This window comes from Ictidomys tridecemlineatus, chromosome 8 (genome assembly GCF_052094955.1).
Source record: "Ictidomys tridecemlineatus isolate mIctTri1 chromosome 8, mIctTri1.hap1, whole genome shotgun sequence".
In the NCBI taxonomy this organism is placed as follows: Eukaryota; Metazoa; Chordata; class Mammalia; order Rodentia; family Sciuridae; genus Ictidomys; species Ictidomys tridecemlineatus.
In genome coordinates, this window is record NC_135484.1 from 52,646,221 (window position 1) to 52,669,333 (window position 23,113).

General features: G+C 35.7%; 1 protein-coding gene, 1 long non-coding RNA gene and 1 other non-coding gene across 5 annotated transcripts in view; 2 read left to right on the forward strand and 1 right to left on the reverse strand.

Moving 5' to 3' along the window:
* LOC144366121 (uncharacterized) overlaps positions 1 to 23,113 on the forward strand; it is a 120,626-nt gene that overhangs the window by 68,572 nt on the left and 28,941 nt on the right. Inside the window, exon 3 of one of the 2 annotated variants that reach the window (XR_013424978.1) lies at positions 4,371 to 5,216. The exons of the other annotated variant lie outside the window; for it this stretch is intronic. This is a non-coding gene — a long non-coding RNA (uncharacterized LOC144366121). Of the gene's footprint in view, positions 1 to 4,370; positions 5,217 to 23,113 lie in introns of those variants that run through there. 2 annotated transcript variants of the gene reach the window in all.
* Positions 1 to 23,113, reverse strand: part of Slc16a10 (solute carrier family 16 member 10) — a 119,165-nt gene that overhangs the window by 55,699 nt on the left and 40,353 nt on the right. The window contains exon 2 of one of the 2 annotated variants that reach the window (XM_078019483.1): positions 10,018 to 10,115. The exons of the other annotated variant lie outside the window; for it this stretch is intronic. Coding sequence (XP_077875609.1) covers positions 10,018 to 10,072 — 55 coding nt within the window. The 5' untranslated portion in view covers positions 10,073 to 10,115. The remainder of the gene's footprint in view (positions 1 to 10,017; positions 10,116 to 23,113) is intronic. 2 annotated transcript variants of the gene reach the window in all.
* Positions 11,557 to 11,731, forward strand: LOC144366410 (small nucleolar RNA SNORA73 family). Its single transcript, XR_013425514.1, has one exon. It is a non-coding gene; the product is annotated as a small nucleolar RNA SNORA73 family (small nucleolar RNA).

Sequence of the window (23,113 nt, forward strand, 5' to 3'; positions counted from 1 at the left end):
AGATCTTTAAGGGACCTTAGTGCTGGCCACTCCTATACCCCTTCAGACTGCATATTGCTAACAAGACTAGAGAAGTAACCACAGAGGATGCCCGCTATCTACAACACACCCACCTTCACTACTAAAAGGACCAAATCTTTCAAGACCTACAGAGAAAGATGATACCTCAGGCTCTGACACAATATACACTGGGTCACAACCCACTAATCACAAGTGAAGAAGCCACAGTGAAACTATACCACAAAGTCCATTTGGAATTAAACTCAATATTATAAAGCAAACTGATATCCCAGGGCCCATCATCAAGAGGGTTCACTCAGAAAGCCCTCATATAAAAATGAAAGAGCTATTCATTCTAAAAGATGTGCAAATCTCAGCACAGAAATGCAAGAAGTATGAGAAAACAAGTTAATATGACTTCTCAAAAAGTGGATAACTCTCTAGTAACGTGATTTCAAATGAGGGGATGAAATTCCATAGAATTCAAAACGATGATTTTTAAAATAATAAATGAATTCAAAGATTATACAAAAATATATAGCTGAATAAATTAAGGAAGACAATGCAGGATATGGGAAAGCAATTCAATAGGAAAAAAAGATTTTAAAAAAGAAACAAACAGAAATATTGAAATTGAAAAGCTCAAAAAGTCAAATCAAAAGCTCAGTTGAAAGCCTCATCAATAGACTAGATCAAGCAAAAAGAAAAATATAAGGACTTGAAGACAAGTCTGATAACTATCACATCAGGCAGAAATAAAAGAAAAAACTGGGAAAGAATGTATAGAACATAAAAGATATATGGGACACTATCAGAAGACCAAACTTTCAGATAATTGGAATAGAAGAGGGAGAAGAACTACTGGCTAAAGGAACAGAAAACTTATTCAGTGAAACAATAGCAGAAAATTTCCCAAGTCTCAGAAAAGACATGGACACCCAAGTGTAGGAGGAATTTAGAACCCCAAATAGACAAGACCAGAAAAGAACCTCTCTTCACCATGTTAAACTGCCAAAAGTACAGAATAAATAAAAAATATTAAAAGCTGCAAGAGATACATAAAGGAAAACTCATTAGAAAAAACAACAAAATTTGTAACAAATTCTGAAGGGGGGGCATGGAATGTTGTATTTCTAAAAGAAAAGATTTTTAAATCTAGATTACTATATCCTTCAGAACAAGACATTCCCAAGGTAAGCATCACCTAAAAGAATTCATCACCATTAAACCAGCATTATGGAAAACACTTAAAGAAATCTGACACCCAAAGAAGAAGCAAGATAAACACAATCATCAGAGCATAGGACAAAATTAACCTCAGGGTAGATCAGCAAGTGAGAATTAGGAAAGAATCATATAGCAAATCATCAAACACCTAAGGGAGAAAAAAATAGATTATTAAAAAAAAATGACAGGAACAAGTACATGCATTTCAATAATCACCCTGAACATAAATGGTCTTGATTCTTCAATTAAAAGATGCAGACTGCTGAGGATATAGTACATATCCTCAGCATACTAGTTCTTGCCTAGTATGCATGAAACCCTGTTTCAATCCTCAGTACTGTTAAAATATATATATATATATACATATATATATATACATACATATACATATACATACACACACACACACACACACACACACACACACACACATACAGACTGGCTGACTGGATTAAAAAACAAGACCCAACATATGCCACCTGCAAGAAACTCATTTCACTGGCAAAAAATATACACAGACTGAAAGTAGAAGGATTAAAAACAATATTTCAAGCATATGGAATCCAAAAGTAAATAAGAGAAGCTACATTTATATCCAACAAAACAGAAAGTCAAAAATCAGTCAGAAGAAACAAAGAAGGTCATTTCGTAATGATAAAGGGAATAAACCATCAAAAAGACAAAATAACAGCAAATATATGTGCACCAAATATCAGAGTACCTGATTAAACAAACATTACTGCTCACAAAGGGACAGCAATAATTGTGAGTGACTTCAAGTATCACACCTTGCCAATGGATCATCCATATTAAAAAAAAATCAAGAAAGATACATCAGAGTTAAATTAAACAATAGATCAAATGGACTTAACAGACATGTAAGAATATTCCATCCAACAGCTGCAGAACACATATTTTTTTCATCAGCACATGGAACGTTTTCCAAAATAGATCATGCAAAGCAAGTCTTAACAAATACAATTCTTGCATCTAATCAGATCATAATAGAGAAAATTAGGATGCAACAGCAATAGAACTTATACACCTGGAGACTGAACAATATACTTTCTAAATTTTTTATTGGTACATTATAATTATACAAAATAGGGCTGGGGATGTGGCTCAAGCGGTAGCGCGCTCGCCTGGCATGCGTGCGACCCGGGTTCGATCCTCAGCACCACATACCAACAAAGATATTGTGGCCGCCGAGAATTAAAAAATAAATATTAAAAATTCTCTCTCTCTCTCTCTTTTAAAAAAAAATAGTGGGATTGATTATGCCACATTTTTACATGTACATAATTTGATCAGTCTCATTTCCCAGTATCTTCCTTTTCCCTCTACTCCTCCTTCCCAAATAATATACTCTTTAACAACAGTGGGTCAATAAGAAATCAGGAGAAATGAAAAAGAAAACACCTACCAAAACCTATGACAATAAAAGCAGCAGTTAAGAGTGAAGTATATAGATATGAGTACATACATTACAAAAACAGAGATTTCAAGTAACCTAATAATGTATCTCAATGTCTTGGAAAAATTAGAAACAAACCCAAAATCAGTAGAATGAAAGAAATAATAATGATTAGAACAGAAATAAATGAAACAGACTCTTTAAAAAAAATAGAAAAGATCAATAAAACAAAAAGCTGATTCTTTAAAATGATGAAAAAGATTGAAAAACCCTAAGCCAAACTAACCTAAAGAGAAATAAGACAAAATAAAATAAAATTCGAGGTGAAATGGGAAATATTAGAGCAGATATCACTGATAACCACAGAAATCAATTAATTAGATGAAAATAAATTCAAAACTGCAGAAACAATAGACAAATTTCTAAAATTTGACACATAAACTTACCAAAACTAAATCAAGAGAACATATTTTTGAAATATTTTTCTAGTTGTAAGTGGATACAATATCTTTATTTTTATTTGTTTATTTTTATGGGTGTTAGGGAATGAACCCAGGGTCTCACGTGTGTGAGGCAAGCACTCTATCACTGAGCTACAACCCCAGCCCCAAGAGGACATTTTTAAAATTAAGTAGACTAGAAATAAGTAATGAATTGAAACAATAATTAAAAATCTCCCAACAGAGAAAAACCCAAGACTGACCAGATTCACAGCTGAATCTTACCAAATTTAACAAAATTTTAAAAAACACTAATACCAAACTACACCATAAGAAAAAGAAGGAACCCTTCCAAATTCAATCTATAAAGGCATTACCAGATACCAAAACCTGAGGACACACACACAACAATTGTAGCCCAGTATCCAATATCCTTGAAAAATATGAATGCAAAAATTCACAATAAAATACTAGCAAATTGACTGCAAGAGCACATTAAAAAGACCATACACATGATCAAATTGGTTTCATCCCAAGGATTTAAGGATGGCTCAACACATGCAAATCAAACCTAATACAATACATAAATACAGTCAAGGATACAAATCACATAATCATCTCAATAGGTGAAGAAAATGCATTTGAAGCAATCCAATATCCCTTCATAATAAAAATCCTGAACACACTATGTATACAGGAGGATCATACCTCAACATAATAAAAGCTGTATATGACAATCCCATAGTCAACATCATACTGCATTCGTTATGATGAAAACCTGAAAGCATTTCTTCTAAAATAAATGTGACAAGAGTGCATACTCTCACCACTTTTATTCAATATAATACTTGAAATTTTAGCCAAAGCAATCAGGCATGAGAAAGAAATAAAAGGGATATAAAAGGATAGGAAGAAATCAAATTATTTCAGTTTGCATATGCTATTATTTTATACTTAGAAAACCAATAAGAGGGCTGGGGTTTGTGGCTCAATGGTAGAGTGCTCACCTAGCATGTGTGAGGCACTGGACTTGGTCCTAAAGCACCACATAAAATAAATAAATAAATAATAAATATCAAGATATTGTGTCCATCTACAACTAAAAAATATTAAATTTTTTTTTAAAAAAGAAAACCATCAAAAAGACTCCATCAAAACGCTCTTAAAACTGATAAATTCAGGAGAATCACAGCTTGTAGAACAAGAGTTTCCTGTGTTTCTCTTTTGCTAGCAAAGCAATAAAACTTCTTTTTTTTTTTTTTTTCTCAAAACCTTGTCTTCATTATTAGATTGGCATGGGGACAAGGATTGAGCTTTTGGTAACAAACTGGTGACCCAGATGGAACCCAAGAACAGCCCCAACTCCAGCTTTCTTGGGCAGGCCTGCAACCCTACATCCATGCTGAAGAAACAAGGTGGCTGATGAAGTTGTTGAGAGCTGACTGCTGGAGGGTTAGGAGACAGGTGAGTTTGCCTCGGGTAAAGAAGCTACTCCTGTAAGTAAAAAGAAGGATTGAGGGAGCATCCCAGCAGCTTCCAAAGCTTCTTTTGCTTCAGGCAACTCCTGTCTTCTCTCCCTGAACAGTAGAGTAAGGATTGCTCCATCTTTGTCCACTTTGAGAAAAAGAAAACCGAACACAGTAACACAACACCCTTGGCCATCTGACTGGTGAAACAGGCCTGCTAGATGTTTAAAACCAAAAACTTGGAGACCATCATCAAGGAAGCATTTGGACAAGGAAAAAGCAACCAACATTTTGGCCTTTCCCTCTAAGGTCAGCTAGGACCCAGGGAAAGACAGGACCCCTCTAAAGGCCCTGTATGATCCATGCCCTATGTATGCCTTGTCTAGCCAACTGCGAATTGCCACCATGGACTTCTGGACTGCCCTGATGCTCAATACCATTAACTGTCATGTCCCACCTGTTAGAGAATAAGGACTTTGGGTCACTTCCCCCCAACTTCACCCTCTCTTAGCAGGAAGCAGCTTCGAAATGTTGTCACCCGTTTTTCCATAGAAATGAAATGTAGAAGGGCTGGGGTTGTAGTTCAGTGATTGAGCACTTGCCTCGCATTTGTGGGGCCCTGGGTTTGATCCTCAGCACCACATAAAAAAAATAAACAAATAAAATAAAGATACTGTGTCCATCTACAACTAAAATTTAAAAAAAGAAGAAATGAAATATAGAAATTGACAGTGGGGAAATGTGACAGTGATCCACTTTATGCTTTGAATGTAGCCCTTGCTGCTCTGCTACTGCAACTTACTTTTTTTTTTCTCTTAACACAATACCTTTATTTTATTCATTTATTTTTATGTGGTGCTAAGGATGAACCCAGCACCTCGAACATGCTAGGCGAGTATTCTACTGCTGAGCCACAACCCCAGCCCCTGCAACTTATTTTTAAAACTAACATGTTTCTTTCTCTTCCTCCCTCCCTCTTCCCTCCCTAATCTCAAGGAAATCTTCCCCATCCTAGGTAGAGTTATCTGTCCTTGAGCACCCACCCACCACAAGAAGGAATTCAGACCTCTAGGACAATACCAGAAGTTTTGTTCTTTTATTTTTTAATTTAATTTTATTTATTTATTTGGTGTTTTGTTTTGGTACCAGGAGCGCTGAGCCACATCCCTAGCCCCCTTTTTTTTATGCCTTATTTTGAGGCAGAGTCTCACTAAGTTCCTTAGGGCCTCACAAAGTTGCTGAGGCTGGTTTTGAACTTGCAATCCTCCTGCCTCAGCTTCCCAAGTAGCTGGGATTACAGGCATGTACCTGTACTTGTTCCTGTACAAAATCAACATACAAAATCCAGCAGTTTTTCTTCACACCATTAATGAACTTGCTCAAAACAATAGCTTTTTAAAAGCAAAGGGAAAGAAAGAAACAATGAAAATTAAACCTAAGTAATGAGATGCAAGGCCTCTACAATAGAAATTATAAAACACAGAAGAAAAAAATTGAAGAAAAACACTAGAAGGTAGAAGGACTTCCCACATTCAAGGGTTGGGAGAATTAATGTTAAAATAGCCATATTACTGAAGATAATTTATAAATTGAATACAATCCCATCAAAATACCTATGTCATTCTAGAAAAGACCATCTTAAAATTCATATAGAAGCACAAAAGACCCCAAATATCCAAAGCAATCCTGAGCAAAAAGAACAATGCTGGAGGCATCACAAATACCAGATTTCAAAATATACTACAGAGCCATGTAAGAAAAACAGCATAGTATTAACATAAAAATAGATATATATTCTACCAATAGAATAGAATAGAGGACCCAGAAATAAATCCATGCATCTACAGTTATCTGATTCTTAACAAAGATGCCAAAAACAAACACTGGAGAAAACAAAGCCTTTACAACAAATGGTACTGAGGAAACTGTACAAGATTGACCCTAGATTCCTCTCTGCATGTACAAAAATCAACTCAAATGGATCAAAGACCTTACTGTATGACCTGAATCTATGAAACTGCTATAGGAAACACTGCAAGATTAGCCAAGGCTACAAATTTCTTGATAGGACTCAAAATAAGAATTTACAAATGGGTTACATCAAATTAAAAAGGTTCTGCATAACAAAGGAAACAAGACAACCTACAGAATGAAAGAAAATCTTTGCCAGATGTTTATCTGACAGGATTAGTATTCAGAATGTATAAAGAACTCAAGAAATTTAACAATAAAAGAACAAATAATCCAATCAACAAATGGGCAAATGATCTGAACAGATACTTCTCAAAAGAAGTACTATAGCTGGGCATGGTGATGCATGCCTATAATCCCAGCAATTTGGGAGGCTGAGGCAGGAGGATCACAAGTTCAAAGCCAGCCTCAACAAAAGTTAGGCACTAAGCAACTCAGTGAGATTCTGTCTCTAAATAAAACACAAAACAGAACTGTGGATGTGGCTCAGTGGTTAAGTACCCCTGGGTTCAAAAACAAAAAGAGAAGTACAAATGGCCAATAAATATATGAAAATATGCTCAACATCTTCATCTTTAGCCATCAGGAAAATAAAATTTAAGAAAAAAAAAACTACATTGAGATTCCATATCACCACCCCAGTCAGAAAGGTTATTATCAAAACAACAACAACAAATACTGATGATGATATGGAGAAAAAAATTCCTTATACACTGATGATAGGAGTATAAATTTAGATTAGTATAGCCAATATGAAAAACAGTATGGAGGTTCCTCAAAAAACAAAAAACAGAACTACCCTATAATACAGCTACACTACTCCTGGGTATGTATATACCGGAAGGAAATAAAGTCAGCAAACAAAAAGAGATACCCACATTCCCATGTTTATTGCAGCACTATTCATAATAGTCAAGATATAGAATCAGCTAGGTGCCTATCAACAAATGAATGAATTTTTATAGCTGAATGGATAAAGAAACTGTGGTATATATATATATATACAATGGAATACTATTCAGCATTAAAAGAAAATAAAACTGTGACATTTGCAGGTAAATGGATGAAGTTGGAGAATCTTATGCTAAGCGAAGCCAATCCCCAAAAAACTAAAGGCCGAATGTTTTCTGTGATTAGTGGATGCTGATCTATGATGGGGGACTGAGACATGGGAAGAATGGAGGATCTTTGGATTAGGAAAAGGGGAGGGTAAGGATGGGTTATGAGGATAGGAAAGATGGTGGAATGAGATGGACATGGTTACCCTAGATACATGTATGATTGCATGAATGGTGTGTCTCTACACTGTGTACAACTAGAGAATTGAAATGTTGCGCTCCATTTATGTATTATGAATTGAAATGCATTTTGCTGTCATGTACAACCAAGTAAAACAAATTTTAAAAATAAATATATTTTAAAAAATAAATAAAGATTATGCATGCATGCACGCACACACTCACAGAGAGGAATATTATTCCCCATAAAGAGGAAAAAATCATGTTATTTACAGGAATAGATGTTACCGGAGTACTTCATGCTAAGCAAAATAAGCCAGATATAGAAAGACACATATCACATGTTTTCTTTCACATGTGGAAACTTTAAAAAAAAAAGATCTGAAAGTAGAAGAGGGACTATTACAGAAAGGAAAGAGAGAGGGGAGGTGGAGAACAGGAGAGAAGCAAGAGAGAATAGTAGAAAGGATAGATGTGATCAATGTACAATATATACAGGTATGGAAATGACACATTGAAAACCCATTAATTGTGTCAATAACTAAAATTTTTTAAAAAGAATATCTTCTATAGAGTAGGAGCTTTTAATTTTGATTAAAATATTTGACAGACATTTACTAGCCTCTAGTAGACACACCAAATCATGAAATAAGGTCTCCACACTACTTTTCTGGCTGGGTCTATGAGTTTTTCAATGTTATTATGGAGAAAGAAACTTTTTCGTAAGACCCTGTTTTAAATTGGGAACTCTGAGAACAGGTGGAAGAAAATTTAAACTATTGGGTAGAGAAAGTGAGAAAAGTCAAAATCAAACAATTAACTCCCATCCAAAATGATTCTGAAACTCAAAGGTCAAAAAGCTGAAGCCAATCTAATGCTAAGAAACTCAACCAACAAACTATTAATTAGTAAAAAAAATACAGTCATTAAAGATGAAATTAATTCTGTAGACCAGACTATACTCCAAAATATATATAATATACATATACTCCAAAATGTATATGTTTAGACTTTCAATAAAATAAGGAATAATTTCATTTTAAAAGAACAATAAATTATTAAACAAATGATCAAAAATGAAAGTACATTAAAAGAATATTAATTAGAAATCTTGGGTATGAGAAAATGTAGGCATTGAAGTATAAAAAATCCAATAAGGTTGGGAATGTAGCTCAGTGGTACAACATGTGTCCAGCCTTTGCAAGAACCTGAGTTTGATTCCCAGCATCTCAAAAAGCAAACAAACACAAATCTAGTCAGTGGAGAAACTTTTTATTCCAGATTTTAAAAAATAAATATGGGAAAAGATATAAGGACCTTCAAGGAAAATTTAAGGAACTTAAGGGCTCTTTCCTCAGGAGAGAAAAGATATTTCTTCAAGCGCAAACCATGACGGAAAATATGAATAGAATCTGAGCCCTTCAAACCTACAACTTCTATAGACAAGCTAGTAGAAATAAAGTAAAGAAATCAACCACAGAAGAAAAGGTCATTGCAGTGTATAAACAACAAATTGTTGTGGTTTGGATATAAAATATCTCCCCAACCCTAAAGACTCATGTGTTGGAGGCTCAGACACCAACACAGCAGTGTTCAGAGGTAAAACTCTGGGGAAGTGATTGGATCATGAGGGCCCTGGTTTCATCAATGGATTAATCCACTGAGAGCTGAATGGACTACTGGGAGGAAGTGGGAACTATAGGAGGTGAGACCTGGTTGAAGGAAGTATGTAGTGCCCTTGGGAACTACACCTTGTCTTTTGTCCCTTCTTCTCTCTACTCTCTGGCAGCCCTTAGTTGAGATTTCCTCTTCTATGTCCTTCTACCATTATGTTCTGCCTCATCTCAGGCCCAAAGAAAGGGAGTGAACTGACCATGGACTGAAACCATGAGCCACAATAAATTGTTCTCCCTCCAAGTGTTTTTTCTCAGGTATCTGTCACAGTGATGAGAAGCTAACATACAAATTATTTTCATCTTAAAGTCTATAAATTAATAAGAAAAAAGCTAAGAGAAAAACAGGCAGGAGGGCTGCGATAAAATATTCAGAAGGGAAAACTAATGACTAACATTTACAAAGATGCTCACGAGTAATCAGAAAAATACAAAATAAAAATAATAAATCTCAAATTGGCAAAAATTAAAAAGCTTAACCATACTGAGTTTTAGTTAGACGATAGGGAGAAGGAACTCTCTAACACCTTCCAACATAAATTGCAAGAGTAATTTGGCAACATCTAGAAAAGCTGAAGATGTGCATACCCCACATGCTAGCAATTCCATTCTCAGGCATATACTTCAGAGAAGTTTTGCACATGTGCCCAAGTAGATATGAAAAATAATGTTCACTGAAGCATCATCTGTAAAAGCAAAAAAGTGGAAAAAAGCCTAAATGCTCAGCAGCAACAGAATAAAGAAAGAACATTGGTATTAACATACAATGGAATATAGATTTATACATGTAATTGCAGTATAAGACATGATAGGAAAAATAAAAACAGATTCAGGATAGTGATTACCTCTGGGAAGTAATGGATGAAGGGGATCAGAATGGAGAGGGGCACACAGAGGACCACAGTTGAGTTGGTAACGTATCTTTTATAAAATAGGAAAAAAATTAGGATTAGAGTAGTCGGTTTTAAGTATAGTCTATATGCATTGTTACTCTCTAGATTTTTCTGTTTGCTTGAAACATTAAATTTTTTTAATGTTAGTTTTCATATCCTCAAAAGGTTACCCTAGACTCCACCAAAACAAAGGATAAAAATAGGAAAAACAATTTCAAACTCCTTTATTACAAAGCTTGCTTTCAAAATGGGAGAATATTGTACAAATCCAAAGTCTTAAAAGTCCATATACTCCACTGACTTGGAACTCCAGAACAACAGCTTCTTTCTATATTATATCATTAATATTTCTTATAAAAACACAATAGAAGGGTTCTCTATTATCACCCACGCCCACCATTTCTGTACACTGACAGCACTTTGTGCTTGCAGATGAGTTAGTCAACTTGGAGATGGAAGCCAGGGCCTCACACATGCTAGGCAAGCTCTGTGCCATTTAGGCACATCCTAAGCCCAAGGAAGTCATATTTTTGGCTACAAATCCACAGATGCTGGCAAGTAGGATCACAACTCTGACATTTGCTGTGGGACATGGATAATCTTAAAACTACAAGTAGTCTAAGATTATGCTCTATGGTTTTACCAATTCTGACTGCCTAAATAACAAGTATCTATAATTCTTGGAAACTTCATTCTCAGATTAAAAAAAAAGCCAAGTGTTTTAGTCAGCTTTTTCATTCTGAGACCAAAAGACCTGACAAGAACAATTAGAGGAGGAAAAGTTTATTTGGGGGCACGCAGTTTCAGAGACAACCGGCTCTATTCCTTGGGGCTTGAGGTAAGGCAGAACATCATGGTAGTAGAATGTGGTGGAGAGAAGCAGCTCAAAACATGGCACCAGGAAGCAGAAATAGACTACACTCAACTCACCAAATATATATCCCAAAGACATGCCCCAATGACCCACCTCCTCCATCCACATCCTACCAGCATACAGTGACCACTCAGTTAATTCCTGTTAATTCACTGACTGGAGTAAGGCTCTCATAGCCCAATTCATTTCACCTCTAAACCTTCTCACATTGTCTCACACATGAGCTTTTGGGGGACACACTGAAACCATAACACCAAGTTTTATCTCAACGGTATGGTCATAATTTGAAACTTACCTATGTTGTTGTTGTTGTTGTTGTTGTTGTTGTTTTTAATAAGCTTTCATTCAGCATGGATAACCCCCAAGAGGTCACTCTTCCTTCAAGTGGCATAGGGAAGTATAGGGGCCACATAATATACAGTTCCTTTCCACAACTTTGGAGAAGATGGGCCTCAAGTCTGGGCCTGAAAATTCCTACAACTACTCAAGAGTCTGTGGACAATGACTGAGGAAACAAGCCATGCAGGAAATTGTCCTCTAGGTCACTCCATCTGAATGCAAGTGAATCCTACGTGTTTGGGGGGAGGGAATGCTTTAATATCTTTTACAGTATTGATAAATAAATTTTTTAAAACTATCATTTAATAGTTTAAAATTTATATAAATACTGAGAAAAGTACAGAGAATGACCATATTCAGTTTCTCCTAGTATTAACATTTTATAGTATTATAAAATTTCATCACAATTACTGCACCAATTATTACTACACTGTTTCTAACTTAAGTTCGTTCAGATTTCCTTAGTTTTTACCTAATGTCCTTTTTCTGTTCCAGAATCCCATCCAGGAAACCACATTATATTCAGTCAGCATATCTCCTCAGGCTCCTTTAGACTTTAACAGTTTGCCAACTTGCCTCATTTATGAAGACCTTGACAGAATTGAGAAGCATTTATCAAGATATTTTAAGATGTCCCTCAGTAGGATTTACATGATGTTCTCATAATAGCCTAGAGCTATGAGTACTTTGAAAAGAAGACCATAAAAATAAAGTTCCACTTTATATCAAGGGTACATAGTACCAACATGATATATCACTGTCAATGTAAACTTTGATAACCTAGCTGAGGCTGTGTTTATCAAGTTCCTCCACTACAAAGTAGACTTTTCTCTTTTTGTACTTCAATCTTAGAAGGAAGTCACTAAGCACAGCCTACTTAAGGAGTAGGAAATTATGATCCATCTCCTTGAGACTGATGTATTTACCTACATACTGGAATTCTTCTGCATGGGAGATTTGTCTATTCTCCCACATTTACTCATTCAATCATTTATTAATATTAGTGTGGACTCATACACAGTTATCGTATACTTTAGGTTATATTCAAATACTTTTTTATCTTTTTGACCACTGAAAGCTCACTGAGAGCTCTTTCATTTGGCTCCTGTGACTCTTTAGCTCACCTCCATTTATGGTGGAGGGGTGATTTAGGGGATATTTTTGTTTGTTTTTAAGCACTCCCTTGCTTCTGGTATATATTTGCTGCAGGCTCCTTTTTGTATTTTTTCTGCCCCAGTCTTACAATCAACCCTATCTTCAAAGAGCCCTGGTTACTTAAGTGCTAGGTGTGTTTGTTGCTACAAGGCTTTTATTGTTTCCAAGTAGTCTCAGTTGGCAGGGCTAAGAAATACATGCATATTTACCATCTTACACAAGTCTATAAACCTACAAATATTATCTACACGAACCCATTGGTATCTGGGTTCTACATCAAGCTAAACATGAATTAGTACTGACACCTCCAACTCTAATCCATTATCACATGGGTGATGCTACTTTTTTTGTATCCTCCCCTTTCAATAGTGAAAAGTACAAAAATAAGTGAATCTATGTTCTGAGAGACACCCACTTCTTCAAATAACCATATTATTCTATTTGCTCAAAACATCAAGACTCTATGATTAAAGAACTTTAAAGTTATACTAAATTCACTCATATCTAAAATGACCTACAGCTATTCTTTGCAAAATTTTTCAGATCATGGCTTACACAGAAAATGGCTCTTACACAGCCCACTGACATAAAATGAAAAGAGTTACTCAAGGTGGGAGGCCATGGCTCAGGTATTTGGGAAGGCTAAGGGATCAACATCTCTGTTAACCTGACACCCATTCATATCACCTGGAAAGTGCTGGACTCAAGTAACTAACAACTACAGAAGTTTCTGAAATTATAAATAAATTACTACTCCTAGAATGTGAAAAGTAAAATCTGAGGTTTAAAAAAAAAAAAAGAAAAAAACACAATACATCAAGCCCATATCAACTGCTGAGTCTCCAGGGTTCTCCTTTACATTCATTGGAAATTCACAGCAGTACACAGTCTTAAATTTGGGGATTTTTTTCCCCACTCCTAACCTGGATTCATAGTTGAGACATTTAATGCAAACCTCCTTGACCCTTATTTACAAAGACTCTAAGAATAATGATTATTTTCTAACCTTACCACTGTTCGAAGCAAAAGATAAAACTCCCCAACCCCTTCCACAAAGCAGTGTGCTAATCATACAGGTAAATGTAATCTTTCTCTATTCCCATTAGAGGATGCCAACCTTACAATCTGCTAGTATGATTTCTAACGGGGATGAATCCAGTGTAATTCAACAACAAAATATCCACAATACAGGTTCTGAATTCCTAGAAAGTTCTTCTCAAAAGTCTTGTTAAGAGGTTCATAATTTGTGTGAACTCCTGTGCTATGACTTTTCCCCAAATAGAGAATAAATTTATGTAGCTGATTTCAAAGAAATAATAAGGAAGCCCTATTGAAAACAATGATATTCAAGAATGATAGGAAACTGGTGTAGCACAATCTCAGTGTTACCCTTAGATTTCACCAGACCCAGAATCTGTGAACTCAGATCAGATCATTCTGGCCTCTGGTGGAATGGCTTTCAGAACTGCCTCTTTTTTCACAGCCTCAGCTTTCATTGAGACACACTTTTAGGAAAACTGCCTGATGAAACCTATCGTTAGTTCTACCACAAGGACAAGGCCTATGTTTATTCATTATTCAGTATTCCCTAAAAGAAGTTTTCTGCTAAGGCAAAAAACACTTCACTTCCTTTGCGAAATAGGTAATTTTGTTTTCTTTAACCATATCCACCATGCTCCCTTTTTCATTTTTGCTGCCAGGTAGCTTAGAGTAAAACTGATTATTGCACTATAACAATGTAGCTCTGGTAGTTTATGTATTAGGTATCATTTTTCACCTGATCTTAATATCACATACCATGTCATATTTTCAACTGTTGATTTGTTTTCTATTTCTACCTTACCATTTTACTTGTATAGCATTTTATTCTGAAAACTACCTCAATCCTTGTTAGAATAAGTTAGTGTAGTTAATAACATATAATCCTATTGTTAATATAGTTGTTCAATCTTTGAGGTAATAACTCAAATAATGACCCCTAAGTAGGAAATAAATTAACAGAATTTTCTTTACTAGCTTCTTATATACAGCATTGAAACACATTCTCCAAAACAGAGAAGAAACAATAGATGTTCTTTACCTGAATATCATTTCCTCATAAGACTGACATATTTTAATTCTCAACCACCAAGAAATAGTACTTCAATAATTAGATCCCTTTCAAACATCCATTTTCTCTAGACTCATTTCTGTGCACCTTCTTCCCTCATGGTAAACCTTTTACCTCTTTTCTTAACTGCAGGAACCACATAGGTGGTGGTTAGACCAAGAGTAAAAATCATAACCTATAATAATCAGGGACACTAAAAACATACTTGGAGCAAACATCCTGTCTTGGCAAGGCGAGAAGAAAACTAACATTTACTGAACACCTACCACGTGGCAGATGATGTGTGGGGCACTTCATATACACCACTTTGTTCAATCTTCAAAGCAACCCAGGGTGAAATAACCAAAGCTCAGAGATTAAATGACTTGTCTAAGAATGCTCAGATATTTAAGTGAAAGCCTCTAAATTTACACTGCAGGCAGTCTGGCCCAAAGCCCTGCTCTGTCCATTCCATCACTCCTTATAAATAACCATGCTGTTTTTATAACTTCTTATCAGCACACGTAAGCTGGGGCACCTTGTAAAGTGGAAAAACAATTAAATAACCCTCTCAACTAAGAAGATAAGGCCCCCAAGGAAGCTACTTAAGATGCCTTTCTGTGGAGAAATAATCAAAACTCAGTTGTTCTTCCAAAACTGTTTCATTGCGCTGTCCCTCGATGTTTTCTTCATCTGAGCTTCCCCAGCACTTGGTGCATATCTTGTCTCTCCAAATCAAAGTTTATTAAATACCACCATCTCTCTCTTCTATTCTTCACACAGACATACAAAAGTATCAAATGAATGGGAACATTCAATCTTGAAAGGGGGGTTACTACTAGATATATAATATCTAACCTTTCTTTCTCAAAAGACTGAATCCAAGTCTTTCTCTTTTGCCCACAGGAAGAACTCCCTCCCATAGCATATTCTCTGAAAAACCAAAAAAGAAAAGGTCTTACACATAAAACTAAAATTACTTACATAAGCAAGGTATCAACCATTTCTAAACTCTCCCACAATTAAACAGCCCTGAGTCAACTGATATTTGTCCTGGAATTTCCCAGTATATCCTTATTCTGCTATAAGAGTCACAGAACCAAATCTTATGCAACATTGAGGATTTGGGGGGCAGTGAGTTGCTGGGGATCCAATCCAGGTCCTCACCCATGCCAGGCAAGCAAACTACCAACTGAGCCAAATCCCCAGCCCTTGAAAAGTTATTTCTAATAAAAATTTTGAGCAGAATGGAACTAAGGACAAAGAATTAAAAGGTCCTGAAGCTGCAGTTGTGGCTCAGTGGTAGAGCACTTGTCTAGCATATGTGAGGCACTGGATTTGATCCTCAGTACCACATAAAAATAAACAAATAAAAAAAAAGACATGCTGTCCAATTGAAAGGTCTTTATCTTCTAGTTGAAAGAGTTATTAAATTGTTCTTCCACTTTACAAGGTTTCCCAGGTTAGGTGTGCTAATAGAAGTTATAAAAAAAAAAAGCATCATTGTTTATAAGGAGTAATGGAATGGATGAAAATGAAAGGTCCATTTATCAGATTTGTATACAAACACAATATATCTATTAGGTGCTCATAATGTATGTTCCAGCCCTATTTAGGTATTGAGGACATAACAGTGAATAAAGCAGATGTGAATCTCTGTCCTCATTATGGTGTCATCATATTGAGGGACTAAAGCTAGGAAGAATAGCTTCCTATGTTGGTTGGCAAAATCCTCCATATAAAGAGGAGACTGAAAGCATCAAAATAAAATTTAATACAGAAAAAGTGCAGTGTTTTACACTTAGAGTTCAGTAAATTAAATGAATAGTTATGAATGGGGAGGAGGTATACAACATTAATCAGGCAATATGCAGGCACTGTATACAAATCATAGAGACTGTTGGGCAGTGGGAATCTGAAGTCCCTAATCTCCAGAAGCTCAAATTCATGACAGATAGACAAGGCCAGAGCAATAAACACAGTGTGACAACTGACCAAAATTTATACCATGCATTATGGGACCCCTTAGTTGGCGTACCCAGCCCAGATGCAGGAGGGAAGGGGTAGTCAGATATTCTTTCCTCCTGATAACATCCTTCATCTTGAAGGATAAAAGGCTTTATTCAGGCAAGGAATGAGGTAAGGGGAGACATGACATATAAAAGGAACAGATCATGCAAAATTAATATGTAAGTGGCTTCCTAAGGGAACAGCCCAAATCATAACAAAACTATGTTTATCATTCTAAAAATACAAACTTCACACCTTATCTGTTAGGGAGTCACCCATAGGTTTTACACAAGAAGTGACATGATCAAATGGTATTTTGGAAACCCCTCTGGCAGCAGTTTGGAGAAAAGACTACTCATAAGGGAAACTGGCTGCTGCAATTGACAAATGACAACAATCTGAGCTTAGAAGCAGAGGGGCATCCAAGGGAACAGATTTGAGGGATGTAAGTGACAGAATCAACTCACAAATCTAAAAGATGAAGGTCATCACAGTAAGAGATCTGGCAAGGTGACAAAGTAAAGGGAAGACCAAGAATAAAGTAAAGGAACAGTTTTGGGAAACGGGAAAAGGGGAAAATGATGAATTCATTTGAAAATGAATGCAACTTACTCAATATGCCTGAATATAAAGCAAATTTCTCTTTCCAAAATTATTCCTCAGACAAGTCAGTTTATATTAAATTCTCAAAATTATTTCATTTTTCATATTTTTTTCATAAATTTTTCTGAATTTCCATATTTTGAAAAAAATTGTTTGGGAAAGACAAGTAAACCAGAAACTACCTCACACTATTGCTGAGTTTGGGTGCTACTAAAAGTCACCAGGTGGAAGGAATTGGTTTAAAAGGAATAAAGAAATTGAACATAATTTAGAATTTTCCTGAAAACATACTTCATATTTGCAAATTGGATGTTAAAATTTTAAAAATACAGTAAGTAGTTACATTCTGGAAATTACAAATACACATCCCAGAACAAATTTTAAAACAACTCTCTTAATATTGTGCAAGTAGAGACAAGTCATAGGGGACTTCCCTCCTTCTTTGGCCTCTGACCCATTCAAGGACTTCCCAGGAGAAGCCACTCAGGACTGTCTCCACTCCTCAGTGACTGCTTCTAGAGAAGAGGACCCATCTGATTTGTACTTCTGGTAGAAGAAAGTGAACATGCTCAGTCTGCTCCTTCAGGTTTCTCTTGTCTTCAGTAGGGTCTGTACTCAGAAGGTCCAAATTCTCTGATTATCCATGACATAAGCTTACAGAGCAAATCTTGCAGGAGAGATTTACAACTGACCAGCTAATCCCTAACTGCCATTCCAGTCTCATTCTTTAAATGTAGAGGAAGGTATTAGATGTCCACATATCCACAGATGATATAGACATTGATGGTGAAGACAGTTGGAATTTATTTAAATTGTACTGTTCCAGACACTCTAGATGCATTTTATTAAGTATCCTAATTTGTATTATGCTGCAAAAACAGAATTCCTGAGAGTGAGTAAAGAAAAGTAACTTATTTCTCAGTTCCAGAAAGCTAGGAAGTCCTAGATCAAGGGGTTGCATCTTGGGAAGGCCTTCTGACTGTGGCATAACATGGCAGAAGGAATCACATGGCGGGGGGAGGGGATGGGGGGGAAACGGGAGAAGAGAGAAGGGGCCCAAAGTCTTCCTTTTATAAGGAATCCACTTCCTTGATAACAGTATTAATCCACTGAAGGGACATAGTCCTCATGGCCTCATTGCTTCTTAAAGTCGCACTTCTTAACACTGTTGCATTGGAATTAAGTTTCCAGCACCTACACTTGAGGAGACAGACTCAACCATTAATTCTCTTAATAACAACAGCAATTTTACAAGATACCTACTCTGTTGAGGAAATTGAGACACTGATTTTAAAAGTGCTCAAAATCACACAAATGTAGAAGATGGTAAGGCTGGAATTTGAGCCTTAAGCCTAAGAGCCCTCCCTCTTAGCCACTATGCTTTTCATTCATTTAACCAGAAGTAATGACATAGAAGATGATGAGAAGAGATGGATATAAAAGAATTAAATCTTCATCTGTAGGTAAAAATCTAAGTTTGAAAATTCAAAATATAACCGTAAGTATACTGTTTAGAAATATTGAGATAATCATACAAATATTTATAAGAGTTGAAAGCAGTTGTCTTTGGAGGAAGGTTGCCAGAAAGAGGGGAATGGGACAGGGGGATGCTACTTTTTATTATAAGTTTTATAAATATTTCATCTATATATATAACTTTGATAATCATAAAAATTGACTTTAGAAAGAAAACTGATACCAACTTTTTTGAAACTAGTCAGGTTAATGATCAAGTCTGGTTTCAAAAATCATAACCCCTTTATGATAAAATGACTTAATTTAAAACTATGCAGCAAATAGAGTATACTAAGAATGATACTGCTGAGAATAGGCGTCATGATGTTGGTGTGGCCTGAATCCAAATTTGAGATCTCTGATCAAAATTTCTAGGAAGAGAATGAATTTGTGGATCAAGTACCAAAGATAGAGATAGGCTACCGAGGCCAAGTCAGAGCACAGCTTCTCCTGGTTGAAGATAGTAGTGCAAAAACCAGTTTGATGTTCATAAGTAGCTTCACAGTTTAATTTCTAGCTTGTCAGACCCTTGAAAGCTCAAAGACATCATTCCTTTGGCAATGAGAATATTTGCAATGTGAAAGGAGAAATGGAGGAGTACAGTAGCAGTTACAGAGAAATGAGACATGAAAGGTCCCGATTATAATACTGCTTCTTAAGCAGTATTAATTCTGCCAGGTCATCATAGAGACATATTTCCAAAAAGTCCTTCATGAGATTTTAGAGAAAAATTATAAAGCTTTATCTTGTTATTACTTAATAGCAGTACACGCTATTTTATAAATTCAAAAGGAATATCATACATCACAGAGCTCAGAGTAATATAGATCATCTAGACAGCTACAATATCCTCCTTTCCTTCAAGAGGGAAGAAAGCACTCTTTACGACATTCAGAGGGGCTTATGTGAGTATAAGACATTTAGGTAGGTCTAGAACAAACTCCCAAGGTACAATTTCCCATTAATCTCAAACCACTACTGTCCCTTCCATAGATCAACACAGAGTTTGGTACACATTTTCCCTAAAGTCTTATACTAAATAACATTTATTAAGAGCTCACTATATGCCAGAAACTGTTTCAGTGCTTTATATGCATTATTCAAAACAATCTTGATTCAAGTATTTTTATTATCCTTGTACAGCTGAGGAAACTAAGGTGGAGCAGAAGATGGGTTAAACTACTTGCCCAAAGCCACAAAGGGTGGAGGCAAGGAGTCAGTATTCTTAACCACTACACACCACCCACAGGGAGCAGCCCAACCTCCACAGAGTCACAGCAAACCTTTGGAGACAGTCTAGGGTATTTCTTCCTAAAACTGTCATGCACAAACAAGTCTTAACCAACTAAGAAAGCATCAGCCCACACAGACAAGTTTCTACTTAACAGACAGATTTCTATCTCAGTGAATCAAATGCCTCCTTGCTCATGACTGTTGGCCTCTCAAATAGATAACACTTCTGTCTTAAGTACCAACTAAACAAAGATGCTCTCATAATAGCATTCCTAGCCACAAGTAACTATCAGGGAGTTACTACTGAATAGCAGGAAACTATTCAAACCACCAAGATAAATCATAAACTGCATAGACAGGCTAAACCTCTCTTGCACATTCCTCCTTGACAGTGGATATGAGCCCAAGATCATCTTTTACATAAAGTAATTAATTAAACCAAGTTTAGATGATGAATGACTGAAGGGGAGAAATAGCTTAAAAAAAAAGATAAAAAGAATACCAAGACCATTCATTCCTTGCTCTATTCTTCCTATGTTCTAGAACTCTTGATCTTCTTGCCATAGCATGAAAGGAAAGAAAATATTTATATCAGAAATTATCTCTGCCATTCTGTTTAATCTCAAAACTCCATATAAATAACAGGCACCTATACTTTCAGTCCAGCAGTGAACATGCACACTGATGATGAAGTGAGGACTAAGGACAGGAGTGACGCAGTCAACAGTACTCTCTCAGAGTCCTACAGAGAAACTCTGCAGATCACAACCATACACTGTCATGCAAATCTTATTAAAGAATACATGGGCCAGGTGTGGTGGTACACACCTGTAATCCCAGCCATTCAGGAGGGAAGCAGGAGGATTACAAGTTTAAGATCAACCTCAGCAAATTAGAGACACCCTGTCTCAAAATAAAATAAAAAATGCCTGGTGCTATTACTCACTGGCAGAACATTCTTTTTTAAGTAAAATTTTATTAAATAAATTTTATAAAATTTTGGATTCAAAAAAGATGAAGGCAGGTGGTAGTGGCACAAACCTGTAATCCAGCAGTTTGGGAGGCTGAAGCAGAAGAATCTTAAATTCAAAGCCAACCTCAGCAACCTAGCAAGGCCTAAGTACCTTAGTGAGACCCTGTTCAAAATAAAAAATAAAAAGAGCTGGGGATGTGATTCAGTGGTTAAGCATCCCTGAGTTCAATCTCTGGTACCAAAAAAAAAAAAAAAGATGAATACATCACATGGATGCTTGGCACTAACACCAAGGGACTCACACCCCTAAGCACTTGCTCTTGGGCCAGTCCCAGACCAGCAAACCTGCACATTTGTTGTTCTGCATCCACAAAAATTTCAAATAAGGATTTCATTTAGCTGCCATAACATTGTGGCTATGCCACTGACAAACTTTAGAGAATGACACTTTGTCTTTATCACACAGGACTTAAATGAAAGCATTCGGGTCAGGAAAAAAAATCCTTTTTATGAAATCCTTCCTCTAACAGCATGAATGCAATAGGTTCTTGCATAATGAGGTTTCATTTCCGAATAGTGCTAAGTGTTCATTTCCTTGCTTTCTGCTCAAATTCATGGCTCTGATTACACTAATTTATAGCCACTGCACATGAAGAGAAATATTTTGTGTATAAAACAATTTACATTACTTTTACATACATATATTGGTGGAACAACATGAGTAAGATATGATACTGATTGTTTATATTAGCAATTAATAGACAGTAAATGCTATAAAAGTTTTGATTTTATAAAACTTATTTTAAAAAATTTTACTTAAGGGGCTGAGGTTATGGCTCTGTGGTAGAGCGCTTGCCTAGCACATGCGAGATGCTGGGTTCAATCCTCAGCACAACATAAAAATAAACAAAATAAAGGTATTGTGTCCAAATACAACTAAATATATATTTTTTTAAAAAAAAACTTAATATAAAAATATTGTTATAAATACTTTTTATTTAAAATTCTTTTTTATTAATTTATTTATTTTAATTAGGTATATATATGACAGCAGAATGTATTTTGGTTCATTGTAAAATTCTTGAAATACACATACTCTGTATTTTGGCTTTTAATTTTTTCTCATGTAACTATTTTACTAAGATATCATTCATAAGCCATAAAATTCAACCTTTAAAGTATAAAACTTAGTGAGTGCTAGTATATTCAAAAAGTTGTGGGGCTGGGGATATAGTTTACTGTATGGTATGGGTTCTTGCATAATGAAGTTTTATTTCCAAATAGTGCTGAATGTTCATTTCCTTGCTTTCTGCTCAAAATCATGGTTCTGATTGTTTATATTACCTATTAATAGATATTAAATGCTATGACATTTTTGATTTTATGAAATTTATTTAATAAAATTTTACTTAATATTAAAAAATATTGTTATAAATACTTTTTACTAAAAAACAGTGTGTGAGACCCTGGATTCAGTCCCCAGTACTGACAGAAAGGAAAAAAATGCTGGGCAATCATCATTACCTAGTTCCAGAACATTTTCTCACCTTGACCCCCCAAAATCAGATACCCTGTACCCATTAGCATTCACTCTCATTCTTCCCTCTCTCCCTCTAGCCCCTGGCAACTATGAATCTATTTTCTGTCTTTATGGAATTGCCTATCATGAACATTTCCTACAAATGGAATCATAAGATGCATGGCTTTTGTGTCCAGCCTCTTCTATTTAGTATAATGGAATCAAGGGCCACCTACACTATAGCATATATATTTCATTCATTTCTGTGGCTGAATAACATTCCATTTGCGGACACACCATACTTTTTTTATATCAATTCATTCACTGATGGTTGTGAATTATTTCCACTTTTCAGCTATTATGAATACTGCAAATATGACCATTTGAGTACAAGTTTTGCTTTTTTGGTTTTGGGTGTTTTTGTTGTTGTTGTTTTTTTTTTTTTTTTGGTACCAAGGATTGAACTCAGGAGCACTCAACC